The sequence below is a fragment of the Hyperolius riggenbachi genome, chromosome 6 (genome assembly GCF_040937935.1).
Source record: "Hyperolius riggenbachi isolate aHypRig1 chromosome 6, aHypRig1.pri, whole genome shotgun sequence".
In the NCBI taxonomy this organism is placed as follows: Eukaryota; Metazoa; Chordata; class Amphibia; order Anura; family Hyperoliidae; genus Hyperolius; species Hyperolius riggenbachi.
Genome location: NC_090651.1, coordinates 169,761,303 through 169,780,463, shown reverse-complemented (window position 1 = coordinate 169,780,463; position 19,161 = coordinate 169,761,303). Strand labels below are relative to the sequence as shown.

The 19,161-nt window shown below is 43.7% G+C and overlaps 1 protein-coding gene across 2 annotated transcripts in view; it reads left to right on the top strand.

The window, feature by feature from the left end:
* Positions 1-19,161, top strand: part of L3MBTL2 (L3MBTL histone methyl-lysine binding protein 2) — a 336,131-nt gene that overhangs the window by 131,281 nt on the left and 185,689 nt on the right. For both annotated transcript variants that reach the window (XR_011022081.1, XM_068240208.1), the window contains exon 5: positions 8,016-8,095. Coding sequence is in view for 1 of the 2 variants with exons in the window: in XM_068240208.1 (XP_068096309.1) it covers positions 8,016-8,095 (80 nt within the window). In the remaining variant the exon portion in view is untranslated. The remainder of the gene's footprint in view (positions 1-8,015; positions 8,096-19,161) is intronic.

The window sequence follows — 19,161 nt, the reverse complement described above, 5'->3', positions numbered from 1 at the left end:
TTCTCCCACCCAGCATGGGTATGTGTAAAAATACACCCCAAAACACATTCTACTACTTCTCTTGAGTACGGCAATACCACATGTGTGGCACTTTTTTGCAGCCTAACTGCGCTAAGGGGCTCAAAGTCCAATGAGCACCTTTAGGCTTTACAGGGGTGCTTACAAATTAGCACCCCCCCAAAATGCGAGGACAGTAAACACACCCCACAAATGACCCCATTTTGGAAAGTAGACACTTCAAGGTATTCAGAGAGGGGCATGGTGAGTCCGTGGCAGATTTCATTTTTTTTTGTCGCAAGTTAGAAGAAATGGATTCTTTTTTTTTTTTTTCTTTTTTTTTGTCACAAAGTGTCATTTTCCGCTTACTTGTGACAAAAAATAATATCTTCTATGAACTCACTATGCCTCTCAGTGAATACTTTGGGATGTCTTCTTTCCAAAATGGGGTCATTTGGGGGGTATTTATACTATCCTGGAATTCTAGCCCCTCATGAAACATGACAGGGGGTCAGAAAAGTCATAGATGCTTGAAAATGGCAAAATTCACTTTTTGCACCATAGTTTGTAAACGCTATAACTTTTACCCAAACCAATAAATATACACTGAATGGTTTTTTTTTTATCAAAAACATGTTTGTCCACATTTTTCGCGCTGCATGTATACAGAAATTTTACTTTATTTGAAAATTGTCAGCACAGAAAGTTAAAAAAATCATTTTTTTGCCAAAATTCATGTCTTTTTTGATGAATATAATAAAAAGTAAAAATCGCAGGAGCAATCAAATAGCACCAAAAGAAAGCTTTATTAGTGACAAGAAAAGGAGCCAAAATTCATTTAGGTGGTAGGTTGTATGAGCGAGCAATAAACCGTGAAAGCTGCAGTGGTCTGAATGGAAAAAAAAGTGGCCGGTCCTTAAGGGGTAGAAAGACTGTGGTCCTCAAGTGGTTAAACAAGGTTTCAGTCCTCTTATGACTGAGGCCCAAATCAGGAAAACCAACATCATCCCCAGAACTGAACTTCTGAAGTATAAGCTAAACCAGAAAGAGGACCGTGTCCCAATGGTTGTCACCTACAACCGACACCTGGAAATCTTAAGGTGGATTGCAAAGGAACTTCATGTCATTTTACACAAGGATTACAGACTGAGAAATATATTCCCTAAACCCCCTCTCCTGGCATATTGGCAACCACCAAATCTAAAACAGATGATTGTAATGAGTTCTTTGAATAGGCCACAACAGAACAGAACATCACAATGCTGACCAAAAAAGGTGTGGGACCTGCAGACACATTTACTCCACTGAAAGGTTATTGATACCAGGTTCACAACAGGAGTACAGAGTACAAGGTAAATTTTCCTGTGAATACACCAATCTGGTATATCTTACCATGTGTGCCAAATGCCCCAAAGGTATGTACGTGGAAGAAACTGGACAAACTCTGCGCAAAAGCATGAACGGACACAGGCACATTATTAACAATCTAGAATCTGAACTCCCATTTCTTCCACACTTTTGTTCCAACGGACACAGCTTGAATGATCTTTGTTTCACTGCCCTGAAGGGTGGCTTCAAATCATCAAAAGATAGATTAATAGCAGAGATGAAATTTATAAATTGGTTCAAAGCTGTGGACAAAGGCTTGAATAAGAACAAAAACGGTTTATATTGTTATGAGGCTGATGATATTTAATGCCATAACTTTTTCTCAGCCTATATTGATTCTACTCTGCTTGTAGCTAAACTAGTGAATTTGGAATTTACGATGCCTCTAAGACAGCCTGAGTCCCAATTCTGTGAGTATTGTGTAAACAATGAGTCTTATCTCAGCTAACAACCTCTCACCCATTTAGATGTTCTGTTTCAATTAAGGCATCTTAATGATGTGTATATATGCTTGCAAAAAAATCTATCTATCCCTCTTTGATGCTGCATGTATATAGTCTGTTCCAACATCTTGTGAGCAAACAGGATTGAAGGCTGACGAAGGCTATACAGCCGAAAGCTTGCTTACTTCTATTCTTAAACACTGGTTCGCACGACAGCCGGGGGCCCCGGGCTCTCTCACTGGCCAAAGCCCCCAAACCACCGTACGATACCTAGAGGGCAGTGCAGGTGGGCCCTAGCCCTCTCACCATTAGGGAATTCAACCCCACTGCCTCTGAACTGAATGCTAACTGCAACACACACAATTGCTCAATCCCAGCTAAAGTAATTTCCTACCTTTATTTGGTCAGCAGGCGCCAGTCGGGTGTACTGTCATACACCCTTTGCATGCCGTACCATATCTAGTAGGAATTGTATAAATTAGGTAGCATTCAGGCGGGAGGCTTCGGTTGAATGTAATCTTAGATTACATCATTTGCAGGGATGCCCCTCATGTAGGCAGATCTCCCACACGGTCCCCTCCCTAACCGCTCGCCTGTCAACCGCATCCTGGAAGCTGTAAAAAAAAACAAAACATTTAAATCACAAACTGGTTCGCTCGACAGCCGGGGCCCCGGGCTCTCTCAATGGCCGGGGCCCCCAAACCACCATGCGATACCTAGAGGGTAGTGCGGATGGGCCCTGGACCTCTCACCACCAGGGAATTCACCCCACTGCCTCTGAACTGAATGCTAACTGCAACACACAAAATTGCTCACTCCCAGCTAAAGCAATTTCCTACCTTTATTTGGTCAGCAGGCGCCAGTCAGCCAATCAGGTGTTCTATTATACACCCTTTGCCTGCCGTACCAAATCTAGCAGGAATTGCATAAATTAGGTAGCATTCAGGTGGGAGGCTTCGGTTGGACGTAATCGTAGATTACATCATTTGCAAGGACGCCCTCTGTGCAGGCAGATCTCACACACGGTACCCTCCCTAACCACTCACCTGTCAACTGCATCCTGGAAGCTTCAAAAAAGAAATTTAAAATCACAAACATTGGTTTGCACGACAGCTGGGGGCCCGGGGCTCTTCTATTCTTTTAAGTTAGTCAATGAATGGTATAATCCTGATTCAAAACTTCTTGCTTTAAAGAGAGTCTGAAGCGATTTAAAAACTCGATTTTTAGCTTATAATCAACATGGGCATGCCCCAGCTAAAACACAGCTATCCCGTAGCTGAACAGGGGGTCGTTACCCCCCAGATCTCCTCCGTGCTGTGCGGGGATCGCTTCCTGTTGAGGCAGGGCTAATGGCCGCAGCCCTGCCTCTATGCACGTCTATCAGCGCATATCTCCGCCTCCGCCCGCCCCTCTGTCTTCCTTCACTGAAAGGGGCGGGGGAAAGGCGGAGATCCGCCGCTGATAGACGCGAATGAAGGCAGGGCTTCAGCTATTAGCCCTGCCTCCATGAGCAGCAAAATCTACGACCAAGTTGGTCATGGATTTTGCAGGGGGGATTTGGGGGGTAAAAACCCCTCGTTCAGCCGCGGGATAGAGGCGTTTTAGCTGGGGCAAGCATGCCCATGTTCATTATAAGCTAAAAAGCGAGTTTTTAACTCGCTTCAGAGTCTCTTTAACCATTTATCAAGTGTGTCTGAGACAAATATTAATAGGTTTTTAGAAATTTATGCAGAACGGTCTTAGACATCCTAAGAAATCACTAAATACTGCAGATTCCTTCTTAAATTGTTAGGAATAGGAGGAGTTGGGAAGGTTTTTCAGGCAGTGCAGTGTGTGAGGAAAATTACTGTTGCTGAGGTAACAAACACATCTTCTGTCAGCAGGCTCTGAGTGAGGAGGGAGGGAGCCCTTCACAAATCATGTCTATCCTGCACTGTAGAACTGCTATGAAGCACTTCTTAATCTGCAGCAGTTTAGGGGTGGATTTGCACTTTTCTTAACTATAGTGCAGCTCTAGAAATCCACACTAAACTGCCGCTATTATGTAGAATTTGAGAAGTTTCTTATCATCATGCAGAACAGTTCCTCTTCTGGTTAGAACCGTTTTAAAAGAAAAAAAACTGTCGGTAATGCTTTGATAAATCTGGCCTACAGAAAGGTACTTTTCAGACAATTTGTAAGTATGACTAATACTATGTGTACCATAGGTGCACATGTATGTTTATGTCATTGTGTAACATGTCACTTCAGGTATGCTTTAATTGTCTTCCCCAGAAAATTAGTCTTAAGGCCCATACACACGTCTGATTTTTTTAAACGACGGGTCGTTTGGACGTCCCTTCGTTCAGTCATCCGGACATCAAATCAGGCCTGTGTACAGTCCGTCGTTCGGCTGATAAGACTGGTCTTGAGCGATCCGCCTGACGGATCGCTCAAGACCAGTCTTATCAGCCGAACGACGGACTGTACACACGCCTGATTTGACGTCTGGACGACTGAACGACGGGACGTCCAAACAACCCGTCGTTTAAAAAAATCAGACGTGTGTATGGGCCTTTAGACTGTGAGACATATGACTAGAGTAGGGATTAGATTGTGACACCCCCCCCCCTCCCCTCTGAGGGACAGTTAATCACAAGACTGCCTTTGCTATGCAAAGCACCTGCACAATCATTTTCTTCTGGACTGCATTATTTGGCTGGCACTGGTAGTGCTTGCAATATTCGTAGCTATGAGATCCTTACCTGATGGGTACAATTAAGCCCAAGGATCTTTGGAAGGAAACTACGTGCATATAATCAGGTATGATGTAAAACAAAAGTCTGTGTCTGTAAAAAAAAAATCACATTCTGTTAGGTAGTTTTGATAAAGCTAGTGCACATAAAGACAATTTCTAAATGGTTAGGAGTACTTGAAACAGACTTCTCAAAGATTTTTCATGGTCATAGACTGCATTAATAAAACTTCAACGTTTCTTACATTTCCATGGTATTCAAAAACAAACAACAAAAAACCTGAGTTTGATTTTAAAGGAGTTCTTTGGTGGTAAAAAAAAACAAAAAACAAAACTTACCTGGGGCTTCTATCAGCCCCCTGCAGCTGTCATGTCCCACGCTGTCCTCCTACGATCCTCGGTTCTCCGCCGCCGGTCCCAGTCTAATATTTTCTTCTACTGCGCCTGCGCAGTAAGCTCCTGATGATGCACGCAGGAGCGAGCACGGCCACAGTGGTGCAACCACAGTCTAATTAGCCCCGTAATTAGACCAGGGCCAGCGGTGGAGAACGGAGGATCATAGGAGGACAGCGTGGGACTTGACAGCTGCAGGGGGCTGATAGAAGCCCCAGGTAAGTGTTGTTGTTTTTTTTTGTTTTGTTTTTTAGCCACCAAAGAACTCCTTTAACTTGTGAAAAGGTTAAATTATTGCCTATATAATGTTTTATTGCCTATTTAATGTTTTTTGTTTTTTAGCCACCAAAGAACTCCTTTAACTTGTGAAAAGGTTAAATTATTGCCTATATAATGTTTAAGGTAACAAAAGGATAGGAAATCCGGGCACCAGTTGAATTGCAAGTCACCTGTTTATTCAGCTCCCGACACCTTCAAACATACATGCAATAAATCTTGGCCTTACAGCCGTTTCGCAGGGTAACCCTGCTTCTTCAGAGGCAGAAGATTATACAAGGTTTAATTATATAAGGTATAATCCTCTACCTCTGAAGAAGCAAGGTTACCCTGCAAAACGGCTGTAAGGCCAAGATTTATTGCATGTATGTTTTGAAGGTGTCGGGAGCTAAATAAACAGGTAACTTGCAATTCAACTGGTGCCCGGATTTCCTATCCTTTTGTTGCCTTGATTGAACTTCTGGAGGCACAGCTGACTGCACCCTATTGTTCCTGAGCTGCTAGTCTGGCATCTTGTGCCGATTTATCTTTCTCCTTTTACAATACAATACAATAACATTTGTAAAGCGCTTTTCTCCCATAGGACTCAACGCGCATAGTTGTGTCTCAGATTAATACAGGGTTGCGGGCTGAATTGTGTTACAGAGGAGATAGTCAGATGTTCATGAATGCCAGACTAAAGAGGTAGGTTTTCAGTTTAGACTTAAATGCTTCTACTATATGATGATTATAAGCTTTATGTGTTAATGTGCTTCTGTTTAAAGAGAGTCTGAAGCGAGAATAAATCTCGATTCAGACCTCATAGATAGCAGGGGCATGTGTGCCCCTGCTAAAACGCTGCTATCCCGCGGCTTAACGGGGGTCCCTGATCCCCCAAATCTCCTCCGTACAGCCGGGGAGCGCTTCCTGGTTGGGGCAGGGCTAACCGCCGGAGCCCTGCCCCACGCGCGTCTGTCAGCGCGTATCTCCGCCTTTCCCCCGCCCCTCTCAGTCTTACTTCACTGAGAGGGGCGGGGGAGAGGCGGCGATGCGCCGCTGATAGACGCGACTGGAGGCAGGGCTGCAGCCGTTAGCCCTGCCTCCAGGAAGCAATAAATCTGCGACCAAAAGACGACCAAGGTTTGCGGGGGTGGGTTTGGGGGTGAAGGGACCCCCGTTTAGCGGGGCGATGGCGGCGGTTTAGCAGGGGCACACATGCCCCTGCTAACTATGAGCTCTGAAGCGAGATTTATTCTCGCTTCAGACTCTCTTTAAAGGAAACCTGAAGTGAAATAAACTGATGAGATAAACAATTGTATCTATCCTGCTTCTCATAAAAATTACATTTTTTTTGTTTTTAGTAACCCTAGTTTTATTTTCTATCTAATTCCTGTAAAAATTAGGTTAATTGTTTTATTGTTAAATTGCAGGTGGTTCTGAGTCACCATGAGCTGTCTGGGTATTGCTTAGTTCCTGTTTTATTGTCTCATCTAAATGATATCGTCTGTCACTATCCCAGAGCTAAAATATATGAACTATTGAATTTTTCCTCTATCCCTTGTACTGAAGCTGCTCTTTTTCAGGAAAGAGTTTTATGGCTGTAATTTCTTATCAGTGAAGGTTGTGCTAAATAGTATGACTGCAGTAGGTCTAGGTCTGGAGAGAAATTATCATGTTTCCCTGAGTGTTTAACTCTTTCAGGCAGAAAAAGATAAAAACAAAAAGTCAGCGGCCACACTAAGCTTAAGGCGGCCGTTTTTGTCAGATCGCGGAAGCTAGGAGGTTTCAGGCCTGTCTAGCAGCTGCAGGGGAGTCCAGCTGTGAACCTAAGGTGCTGCAGGCTTTTCTTTTCCCCAGACACTGCCAAACTCCTTGCTCATGTCATCATCTCCCGCCTGGACTACTGCAACAAACTCCTGTCAGACCTCCATCAGAACCACATCGCCCCCCCTACAATCCATTCTGAACGCAACAGCGAGACTAATCTACTCCTCCCACCGTTCTGTCTCCATGACTCCCCTATACAAATCCCTTCATTAGCTTCCAAGCCGCTTCAGAATCAGCTTCAAGATCCTATGTTTGGCCTACAAATCTATATACAAGTCCTAGCCAACCTACATCTCTGACCTGGTCAGCAGATACACTCCTAGCTGCCCACTTCGCTCCTCCTAACCACCCCACGCATCTCGTACTCCCATGCACGACTACAGGACTTAACTAGAGATGCCCCCATCCTGTGGAACTCTCTCCCATGGCCCATGAGGCTTGCCCTTCCTTCAAACGAGCCCTCAAAACTCACCTCTTGAAGGAGGCCTACCCCACCTCAACGCTGCCCTAACTCTCTACCGAGAACCTCGCGATTCACCCCCCTCCTTTCGTGTCACCACCCCTCCCTCTAAGATTGTAAGCCGTTGGCAGAGCCCTCTCTCCTTGTGTATCATACTTGATTGTGCACTCTACCCAGAATAATGTGAACTTGTATTATTAGGGCAACCACTCAGTGTATGATCTGGCATTGTATTATTACATGCATTGTGTTGTGTATTTTATTGCTTATTTCCTGTATTGTGTTGTTGTATCTTATTGCTTATTACTTGTTTTCTGTTGTCAGTCACCCGTTATCATTGTCTGTAATCTTATGTATTGTACAGCGCTGTGTAATATGTTGGTGCTACATAAAACCAATAAATAATATTTGGAAGCTTGGCATGTATGCTTGGCATTGCACGTATACGTGTTTATCTCACCATGTCACTTATCACCACAGGTACTCTTTAAGTTTTTCTTCTTTTATTTTTTTTCAGATTTGAGCTCCAGCTTTGACTGGGGAAAATACATAATAGATGGCGATTATCGGGCAGCTCCAATCAGCTGCTTCAAACATGTGAGTTTGTACTATTTGTTTTTATCTTTCTCTGCTCCATTTTAACACCAGTGTCAGTGGCATAATGTAGTAAGGCAGATTGCTAAAGATGTCATGTCGGTTACTGTACATAATAATTTTTACTTTTGCAACTGAACTTTTCAAATTAAAAAAATAATTCTGAAGGTGTGCTTGCCTGCAGCTGGAAACCTATCAGTTAGACATCAAGTGGAATTCAACATAATTTGAAAAATGGTGCTGGTGGTGGGTGGTGGGTGGGGAGTGCAGTGTTTAGATTTTAAAATCTAAACCTGAGAAAATATTTTCTTGTGTTGTTCGCCCCGCTATCCTTGCCTACTAATGCCACAGTGGATATGCTGGAACATTCTCACAGACCAGATTGTACCTATTTTTGATATGACATCAGAGCACAACCAGAAAACTGAGACGTGCCCAGGATAAAGGAGGCTTGTAGCAATGAAGTTAGTGAGAGCTGAGCCAAAGGAGTTCAGTAAGACTGACGGCGTCCAACCTTACAGAAGACAGCAGGGTGTGGGGCAGAGCAGGGCAGTAAAGTCCTGCTTTAACTCCCCTTCTGCCTAACTATTTTCCTCATTCAGATGCTTACCATGTAGAAGTCTACCTCTACACATAACAGGGGCCATGGTTTTTACTGTGATGCAAGAAAGGTGAGAAATGCAGTCTGTGCTCTGTCATAAATAGAGGTGTGCATGGTGGTGGGGAAAATGGTAAAAATGCGGGTTACTGTGGGAATGCTTGGTGATTTTGAGGATTGGCAAGGACTGGTAGGAAGCCTTTCAGGTTTAGCTTGGGGATGGTATGTGGGCAGTTGGTTTCAGCAGATGTCCAGAAGGGAAAGAAACAGATTTTTGATATTGCCATGTTATATATACTATAAGGGTCTTAATGTTGAGTTGGACATCAGTTGCTTCATCACAAATTATTGGTGCTTTGGACACAGAGGAAATCTTTTTCTTTTTCCAAATGCCTCCTGTTAAGTATATAACAATCAGAAGAATTACAATGCTGACCACAAAACAGAAATTTGCCTTCTTAAAACAGAAGGTATTTGTGATTATTCAGGTTGGAGTGAGTATATGAGGTGTCCCACAATGCATCACTGTTGAATATGCAAATCATCCCTTTGATGTCCCTGAAAGCTAAACACGCCTTCAGAAGAGCTGGAATATAATGACTTGTCATCATGTTAATTGCACAGAGCCACAATAATCCAACATGCATACAGACTGTTTAAGACTGGTTGGTCCTCATCAGTGCATGGCATGGATTACTGTGGGGTAAGACTTGAAACACCCAGAGTTACAGATTGCCCAGCATGTTCATGGTAAACCAGAACTCATAGGAGTGTTTAAGGGGTTAAAAAGGACCAAAAAGCCCTCTGCTGGAGTTCAGTAATGTCAGCTTGCTTAATTGTACAGTGTCAGGCTTGTCTGGTCAATGACTATAGGTCAGGCTGTATGCCCATGTGACTGACCTATAACCCAGCCCGTCACACCTGCACAAACTCCTACTTAGCACAGAACTACAATAACCCTGCAGTTAGATGTAGCATACAGACTGACAGATAGTATCCACCAAACAGAACCAATAACAATCCTACAAGACACAGTATCACAAGTATAATAGTCACCTGAAGCCTGGAGGATGAGACAATCCAGATGAGAGTCAGATGACTGCCAGCGGGAGGAATGGTTATGTAGTTCAGGCACTTAAGAGATAGCGTGGTCAGTACTAGCCAGATGTCAGTCCAGGCAGGGTTCTTACAAGTCCTTATCCAGGTAGAGGTAGAGCTAGGCGGCAAACAGGCAGAGTCGGCAACGGGTAATCCAATAGAGCGTGGTCAGGATACAAGCAGAGTCGGCACCAGGGAATCAATCTAGAGTAAAGCGTGGTCAAAATACAAGGCAGAATTGGCAACAGGAGTCAAATGGTTTGTGAGCTCATATCCAGCAACAGTCCAAAAGCTAATTCTATCACGGGCGATGTCTGGGGGCGCTCACCATGCTTAAATACAAGGACTAACCAATCAGAAACAAACAGAATTGAAAACAACCAATAGAAGCTCAGCATGTCATCTGATCAGCTGACACGCAACACACACATGGTTACTGTTTACAGTGGCGGAGCGCGTACTGAGAGCGCGTCTGCCGCCTACCCAAGTGGACCGGAGCGCCAGGCTGCGCTCCAGTGACGTCAGCGGCCTGCCGAGACCAGGAAGCTTGCGCCTTAGCTGGGTCTCGACATTCCGCCGCCATTAGTGCCCCACTGATCTTACAGTACCCCCTCCCTTAGGAGTGGACTTCAGGCACTCCAACCTGGGTTTCCCAGGATTCTTCTCATAAAACTCCCTTATTGCTAGATCAGCATGAACTTGTTTAGCAGGAACCCAAGATCTCTCTTCTGGTCCATATCCTTTCCAGGCAATTAAGAATTGTAATGAATTTCTCAAAATACAAAAATCAAGAATTCTCTCAACCTCAAATTTTTGTTCACCATCAACTTCCACGGGTGGAGGGGGTGGGTCCGAAGTATTGTAATTAGCTGCAGATTTCAACAGAGAAACATGAAAATAATTAACCCCTCTAATGGATCTGGGCAGTTTGACTTTATAAGTTACCTGGTTAATCTTTTCCACCAGTGGATATGGACCAATGAACTTGGGTCCCAGCTTGGCAGAAGGCTGGCGTAGAGGAATGTGACGGGTAGAGACCCAAACGAAATCCCCAGGCATAAATTCATCCTCAACAGTTGGGTGCATATCAGAGAACAATTTCTGGGTATTTACAGCATTCCTAATGTTATTCTGTACTTGTTCCCAAATTTGGTTACACCTTGAGGACCATTCCTCTAACTTAGGAAAATTGGAAATACCAGAAAGTGCATTGAACTTAGGGTTAGTACCATAGATGATCTGGAAAGGAGACATTTTAGTAGAACTATTAACCTGATTGTTCATAGCAAATTCAGCAAACGGCAAGAACTGAACCCAATCTTCTTGACAATCTGAAACAAAACATCTCAAATACTGTTCCAATGACTGGTTCATTCTTTCAGTTTGTCCATTAGACTCAGGATGAAACCCAGAGGAAAATGACAGAGAAACTCCTAATTTGTCACAAAAAGCATGCCAGAACTGGGAGACAAATTGCACCCTCTATCAGAAACAATGTTTTCAGGGACACCATGGATTTTAAAAAATATTCTCATTGAAAATCTGGGCTAATTCCTTAGCTGATGGAAGCTTAGGAAGGGGTACAAAGTGTGACATCTTACTAAATCTGATAATCAAATATATAAATGTCTACAGCGCTAAAGAATATATAAATCAATTTTATTGCTTTACAATAAAAACCAATGGTACCTTAAAGCGGAATATAACCTTGCATTTCAACTTTGCTCTAAAATATTATTTACAACATATTATATGCAAAAAGCATTTTTTTTTTTTACTAGACTAGCATTGGAAGGGTTAAACACAGAGGTTTAAAGTTCCGTGGAGAGATATGCAGAAGTTCAGATAGATACATTCTATTTAGTTGAATGTATCTATTGATAAATGTTACACACTTTTTGGCTGTCCTCCAAGCTCCTTCTCAGTGAGAGAGAGTGAGTCACATTCAACACTTAGATACATTTATGTAAACAAAATGTATCTATTTCAGCTTCGGATGCGTCTGCAGAAATCTCCAGGAACTTTAAAGCCCTGTGTAACCCTTCCAATGCTGGTCTAGTAAAAAAAAAAATGCTGGTTGCATAGAATATACTGTAAATAATGTTTTAGAGCAAAGTTGAAATGCAGGGTTATATTCCGCTTTAAAGACCTTAAACTAGAATAGCACCTGTCCCTTTAAATCACATGCATTCGCAGGCACACCACTCACTCAGACTCACTGCAGTGAGGACATCCATAAAAAATGTTAAAAAAGGGATCCCGAAAAAAGGTCCTTTCACAAAAACATCAACATCTTTACTGAGTGAAGGCCACCAAATATCCCTCCTGAGAAGCTCAATAGTCTTTTTAACCCCAGGATGACCTGCAGATTTACTGCATGAAATTCTTTAAAGGGATACTGTAGGGGGGTCGGGGAAAATGAATTGAAGTTACCCAGGGCTTCTAATGGTCCCCCTGCAGACATCCTGTACCCGCGCAGCCACTCACAGATGCTCCGGCCCCGCCTCCCGTTCACTTCTGGAATGTCAAACTTTAAAGTCTGAAAACCACTGCGCCTGCATTGCCGTGTCCTCGCTTCCCCAGATGTCACCAGGAGCATACTACGCAGGCACAGACCACATTGGGCCTCCGCAGTACGCTCCTGGTGCCATCAGCGGGAGTGAGGACACGGCAACGCAGGCACAGTGGTTTTCAGACTTTAAAGTCTGAAATTCCAGAAGTGAACTGAAGGCGGGGCCGGAGCATTGGCTAGTGGCTGCGCGGGCACAGGATGCCTGTGGGGGGACCATTAGAAGCCCCGGGTAACTTCAACTCATTTTCCCCTGACCCCCCTACAGTATCCCTTTAAAGACTACTCACAGATAACAAGGAATAAACAATTTCCCAGGAGGTTTATTCCGAGGTGCCTGGTCTTGAATCTTGAGCAATTGGTTGGAGAGGTCAGGAGACAATTTACAAGCAAAAATAATGCATTTCTTAGGAATTATGGATACAGGATCCATATTGGCATTTTCTTTCAGAAAACATCGAGAATTCAGTCCTTTAGCATTTTCAATGTATTCAAGGTTCTTATGATCGGTATAAATTGTCACACGATTTTACGCACCTTCCAACCAATGTCTCCATTCTTCTAAAGCTAATTTAATAGCTAATAGTTCTCTATTCCCAATATCATAATTTCTTTCTGCGGAAGAGATTTTCTGAGAGAAAAATGCACAGAGGTGTAGTTGCTCAGGGCTGCCAGAAAACTGGGACAGGACTGCCCCAACTCCCACCTCCGATGCATCTACCTCGACAATGAAAGACTTTTTAATATCTGATTGAACCAAAACAGGAGCAGAACAGAAGGCCCGTTTTAACTTTTCAAAAGCCATAACAGCCTTAGAGCTCCAATTGGATGGATCCGCCCCTTTTTTAGTGAGATCCGTAAGAGTGACTTTGCCAGACACATTTTTAAAGAGAACCCGAGGTGTGTTTAAAGAATGTTATCTGCATACAGAGACTGGATCTGCCTATACAGCCCAGCCTCTGTTGCTATCCAAAACCCCACTAAGGTCCCCCTGCACTCTGCAATCCCTCATAAATCACAGCAATGCTGTGAGGCTGTGTTTACATCTGTAGTGTCAGTCTCAGCTGCTCCCCCGCCTCCTGCATAGCTCCGGTCCCTGCCCCCGTCCCTTCGCTCCAATCAGCAGGGAGGGAAGGGATGCAGGCGGGGACCGGAATTCTGCAGGAGGCGGGGAGAGCAGCAGACTGACACTATAGAGATAAACACAGCCAGCTCTGACAAGCTGTTTGTCAGCAGCGTGGCTGTGATTTATGAGGGATTGCAGAGTGCAGGGGGACCTTAGGGGGGTTTGGGATAGCAACAGAGGCTGGGCTGTATAGGCAGATCCAGTCTCTGTATGCAGATAATATTCTTCAAACCCACCTCGGGTTCTCTTTAATGAATTTTCTGTAAAAGTTGGCAAACCCCAAAAATCGTTGCAAGGCTCTAAGACTGTTAGGCTGAGGCCATTCTAACACAGCTTTGACTTTCTCCTGATATTTGGTCAACCCTGTATCAGAGATAACGTAACCCAGAAATGTGACTTGTTTTACCTCAAATATACATTTCCCCAACTTGGCATATAATCAAATTTCTCTTAACTTGATTAACACTTTTATCACATGGTCACGATGTTCAGACAAGGAAGAAGAAACGATCAAGATGTCATCAAGGTATACAACCATAAATTTGCCAAGGAACTCACGAAATATATCATTAACAGAATTTTGAAATACTGCAGGAATACACAGCCGAAAAGGCATAACCAGATATTTGTAATGACCATCTTTAGTATTAAAGGCAATTTTCCATCCCTAATTTTCTCTAATGCGAATAAGGTTATATGTGCTTCTAAGATCTAGTTTGGAGAAAATCTTAGCCCCCAAAACCTTTGAGAACAAGTCATCGATCAAAGGTAATGGATACCGATTTTTAACATTGACCTTATTCAACCCTCTGTAATCAATACAAGGTCTCAATACCTGTACCAGCTGCTGAAGAAGAGGTTCTGATGAACCCCTTCTGTAGATTTTACTTGATATACTCCCTCATGGCCTGCTCCTCTGGTCTGGTCAGATTATACAGCTGGCCACGTGGAGGCATACTACCAGAGAAAAGATTGATAGCACAATCATATGGTCTATGAGGTGTTAATACATCAGCTGCTTTAGGAGAAAACACATCTGCGAACTCCTGATAAATAGGAGGTAACTTTTGTTCAATGAGTTTGGTACAACTTAGCACAATTTTTTGTAAACACGCCTCATTACACTGAACAGACTAGCTAATCAACTGACCAGACTGCCAATCAAACACTGGGTTATGTTTCTTCAACCATGGTTACTCAAGAATAATTGGATAAGAAGGTAAATTCAAACAATAAAACTTCATGACTTCAAAATGTAGAACTCCTACCGGCAAAGTGACTTCAGTAGTTAATCTTAATCTTTGATCCTTCTGTAACACTGTATCATCAACCGCAGTGATACGTATCGATTCAGACACTGCAGTTGTCTGAATGGATAATGTCTCTGCTAGGGAAATGTCCATGAAATTGCCCACCGCCCCACAATCGATTAAGGCCAGGCAATTGTACACAATTTCTCCTTTAAGAATGGAGACGGGTAACATGATGAGATTATTCTCTGGAAAGAAACTCTCATTACTTAACTGGGTTCTCTCCACCCCAGTTAAGCGTTGGGAATTCCCGACTTTTGTCTTTTTGGGACATGATTGAACAATGTGTCCAGATTCCCCACAGTAGAAGCATAACCTTTTAATTTTTCTCTGATCTTTCTCTGTAAAGGAGAGTTTTAAAAACCCCAGCTGCATAGGTTCCTAAGTGACTGTTGATGTATTGCTATTTGAAGGAACAGTTGCATGAAAAGGTATGTGAGACCTTCCCTGACAGAGATTTCTGACTCGCCTGTCAACACGGATTGCCAAATTTATAGCTTACTCTAGAGATACAGGTACTGGACGACTGACAAGAATATAATTGACAATATCAGAGAGAGTCCAAACAGGAAATGATCTAATAGTGCTGAATCATTCCCTTTGGTTGAGACTGCCCACCGTCTGAATTCCGTTGCATATTCTTCAACAGTGCAATGACCTTGTCACAGATTCCTTAATTTTTGTACTGCAGTAGAAGTAACATCAGGATCAGAGTACAGTATAGCCATAGCTTTAAACACATTATCAACTGAGGTCAAGGCTTCATGCTCAGGAGGTAGGCCATAGGCCCAAGACTGTGGATCCCCTTGCAACAGGGATATGACAAAGAACACTTTTTGAGATTCTAAACCAGAGGATTGAGAACGGACTTTAAAATACGACAGTTATTCATGAAATTACTGAATTGAGATCTGGCGCCAGAAAATTTCTCCGAAAAAGGCATTTCGGGATCCATAGGAGTTGGAGGAGCTACAGAATGTTCATTAGAAGAGACAGGAAGCTGAACATGAGAGGAGGCATTGGTCAAACGAATCAGTTGAACCCGATGAGCAGACACTTGTTCCGTGAGCTGATTCACAGCCCTTGTGAGGAACAATATTTTTTGTTGTAACATCTCCATTTGTGGAGACCCCCCGTCAGTCTTCTTTTGATTGGGGATCATTGGCCCGTGATACTGTCAGGCTTGTCTGGTAAGTGACTATAGGTCAGGCTGTATGCCCATGTGACTGACCTATAGCCCAGCCTGTAACATCTGCACAAACTCCTACCTAGCACAGAACTACAATAATCCTGCAGGTAGATGTAGCATACAGACTGACAGATAGTATCCACCAAACAGAACGAATAACAATCCTACAAGACAAAGTATCACAAGTATAATAGTCACCTGAGGCCTGGAGGATGAGACAATTCAGATGAGTCAGATGACTGCCAGTGGGAGGAACGGTTATGCAGTTCAGGCACTTAAAGGAATACTATCGATTGAAATGACTTTTTTTTTTTAATACTCTATATTAGTGTACACATTACCACTAATGCTAGGGGCACTTTATTTATTCACCCAGGTCTCTCTCCCTCTATTTCTGCTTAAAAATTCATTTCTCACACAGCTATCATATATATATTTAACTGTGTCACTCACAGCATGCAGGAGATATAAGAAGAAACAGGCTGATCTGAGGTGGTAACAGATAACTAAATGAGCTGTAATATTGCTGGAATATAACTAGCTATAACACTTGTCTGTGTTTACACTCAGACTGGTTGCCTGGCTGCCTGCTTGTGATGATTTACTCCAGGCTGCATCCACTTTACAAGCTGCTGAGAGGGGCAGACCACTGTTTACAATTAGCATTATTAGTATCTTTATCAGTCAAGAGAAGCAAAGATAATAAACACACATTGCTAGAATCTTTAACCCCTTACCACCATATCAACAAGATTCTTTCAGCAAGGTGATAATTAAACTATAAACTGAGGAGTTGATAGCAACTCCCCTGTGCAGAGACATGGTCTAGCCCTCTGGGAGCCGTCAGTATTTAGATACATTTTGTATCCAAAACTGACTGAGGATTTTACAGCTGAGAGGAACAGCTGTGTGAGGAATCAAATTGCTCCTAGTACTTGTCCTAATGTGTGCTACAACATACAGCATTTAGAAATAAATGCATACATCGATAGTATTCCTTTAAGAGATAGCGTGGTCAGTACTAGCCAGATGTCAGTCCAGGCAGGGTTCTTACAAGTCATTATCCAGGCAGAGGTTAAGCTAGGCGGCAAACAGGCGAAGTCCAGGTACAATAGCAGAGTCGGTAACAGGTAATCCAAAAGAGTGTGGTTAGGATACAGGCAGAGTCGAAACCGGTTAATCTAATAGAGCGTGGTCAGGATTAGGCCTGAACGATTTTGAGAAAAGATTGAATCGCACGATTTCTGTCAGAAATTGCGATTTCGATTCGATTCACGATTTCTTCAAAATCGTGGTTAAGCATGTGCCTATTCGTCTGCGCAAAGGAGGCGGAGCAGAGCTGTGATAAATCCTAAGCCCAAACAAATAGACAGTAGGTCAAAAGTAAAAAAAATAGACCAAGTCGAGGAGGTGGGGAGTTATCATGCCACTGTCCCTTGATTCCCCATGCAGTACATATTACTATGCTTGGGGTGTGTGCTTGGGATAAAAGCCATGTCACAGAGGCGGTGGGGGCGGTTAATGTCAGGTGTGGGATAGGTAGAGTAAAGGTAAGCCGTGGGGGGTTGCGCTGATACACATCCATCTCGCACTCAACACTACACACACCACACACTTCTCCATCTTGCAGCACTCACTGATACACACAGATGATCCTGCAGCATATCTGATACACACATCATGCAGCACACACTAATATGCGCACACACACAATCAAACTTCTCCAGCACTCACTGATACACACATACTGAAACACACACAGTCATGCACTCAGTCTTGCTTACTCAAACTCCCCCATGCTGTGCAGCTCCATCCACATGCTCTCTTCTCCTGTACTTCGGTGATGAAGGGGGAGGGAATTCCTTCTCTGCTCCGTGCTTGCATGGGAACTGTTGAATAAGGGGGGAGGAAAAGTCAGCCAGACATTAGCTAAATAGCCGTTGTCTCTCCCCTCCCCGTGGTCTGCAGAATGAAACAATCTGTGGAGGAAAGTGTTTGTTCACATTAGCGAGAGCGAGAGCCTGAGCCGCTCTCGCAGCAGGGCTGATGACGTAAGAGGGGAGGAGGGGGAACTAGGCAGAGAGAAAGATAAGCTGCCGCGGGGAGTGAGAGCTGCTGCTATTTTACACACACAGAGCTGCGCACAGTGGAAGGGCACAGGTCCGCAGAATATCGGCAAAAATCGCCACTGGGCGATCACGGAATCGTCATGTCCGTGATCGCAATTTCGATATCAAAACGATAAATCGTTCAGGCCTAGTCAGGATACAAGCAGAGTCTGCACCAGGGAATCAATCTAGAGTAAAGCGTGGTCAAAATACAAGGCAGAATTGGCAACAGGAGTCAAATGGTTTGTGAGCGCATACCCAGCAACAAGCCAAAGCTAATGCTATCACGGGCGATGTCTGGGGGCGCTCACCATGCTTAAATACAAGGACTAACCAATCAGAAACAAACAGAATTGAAAACAACCAATAGAAGCTCAGCATGTCATCTGATCAGCTGACACGCAACACACACACACACACACATGGTTGCGGTTTACAGAGGTGTAGCGCGTCCGCCGCCTACCCAATGGGAGCTGAACGCCAGGCTGTGCACCAGAGAAGTCAGCGGCCTGCCGAGACCCGGAAGCTTGCGCCTCAGCCCTGGTCTCGGCGTACTGCTGCCATGAGTGCCCCGCTGATCTTACATACAGTATTTTTCCACCACAGCAGATTCAAGGTCCACATCGGAGAAGGCAACCTTCAGACTATTTTGAAGGAAGACACCACCAGCTCACCCTCTGAAGTGGGTACTCACCCTATATATCTGACCCTCTGCTAGATGGACCCACAGCGCACTGGTGTCATCTATGCCGACCTCTACTCTCAAAACTCAGACCACTTCCTCTTGCATAGTTCTCATGTATCATTATAAGAAAAAACAGGTAATCATAGGGTAAAACTGTATAGACAATGTAATATGAATAAGAGTGCACAATTACAATAAAATGATGAGTAAATCACAGAGTTTTAGCGGGCTCTACCCTGTGCATGGGCCAGTGTGCTGGCTTGGGTCACACAGTTTTCCCCTCCACATCAACCTCCAATATCACATCCACGTCACACTGTTTTCATATCAACTGTATGAGCTGTACTTGTGCCTACTTACATGTCATAGAGACATAATAGCCATAT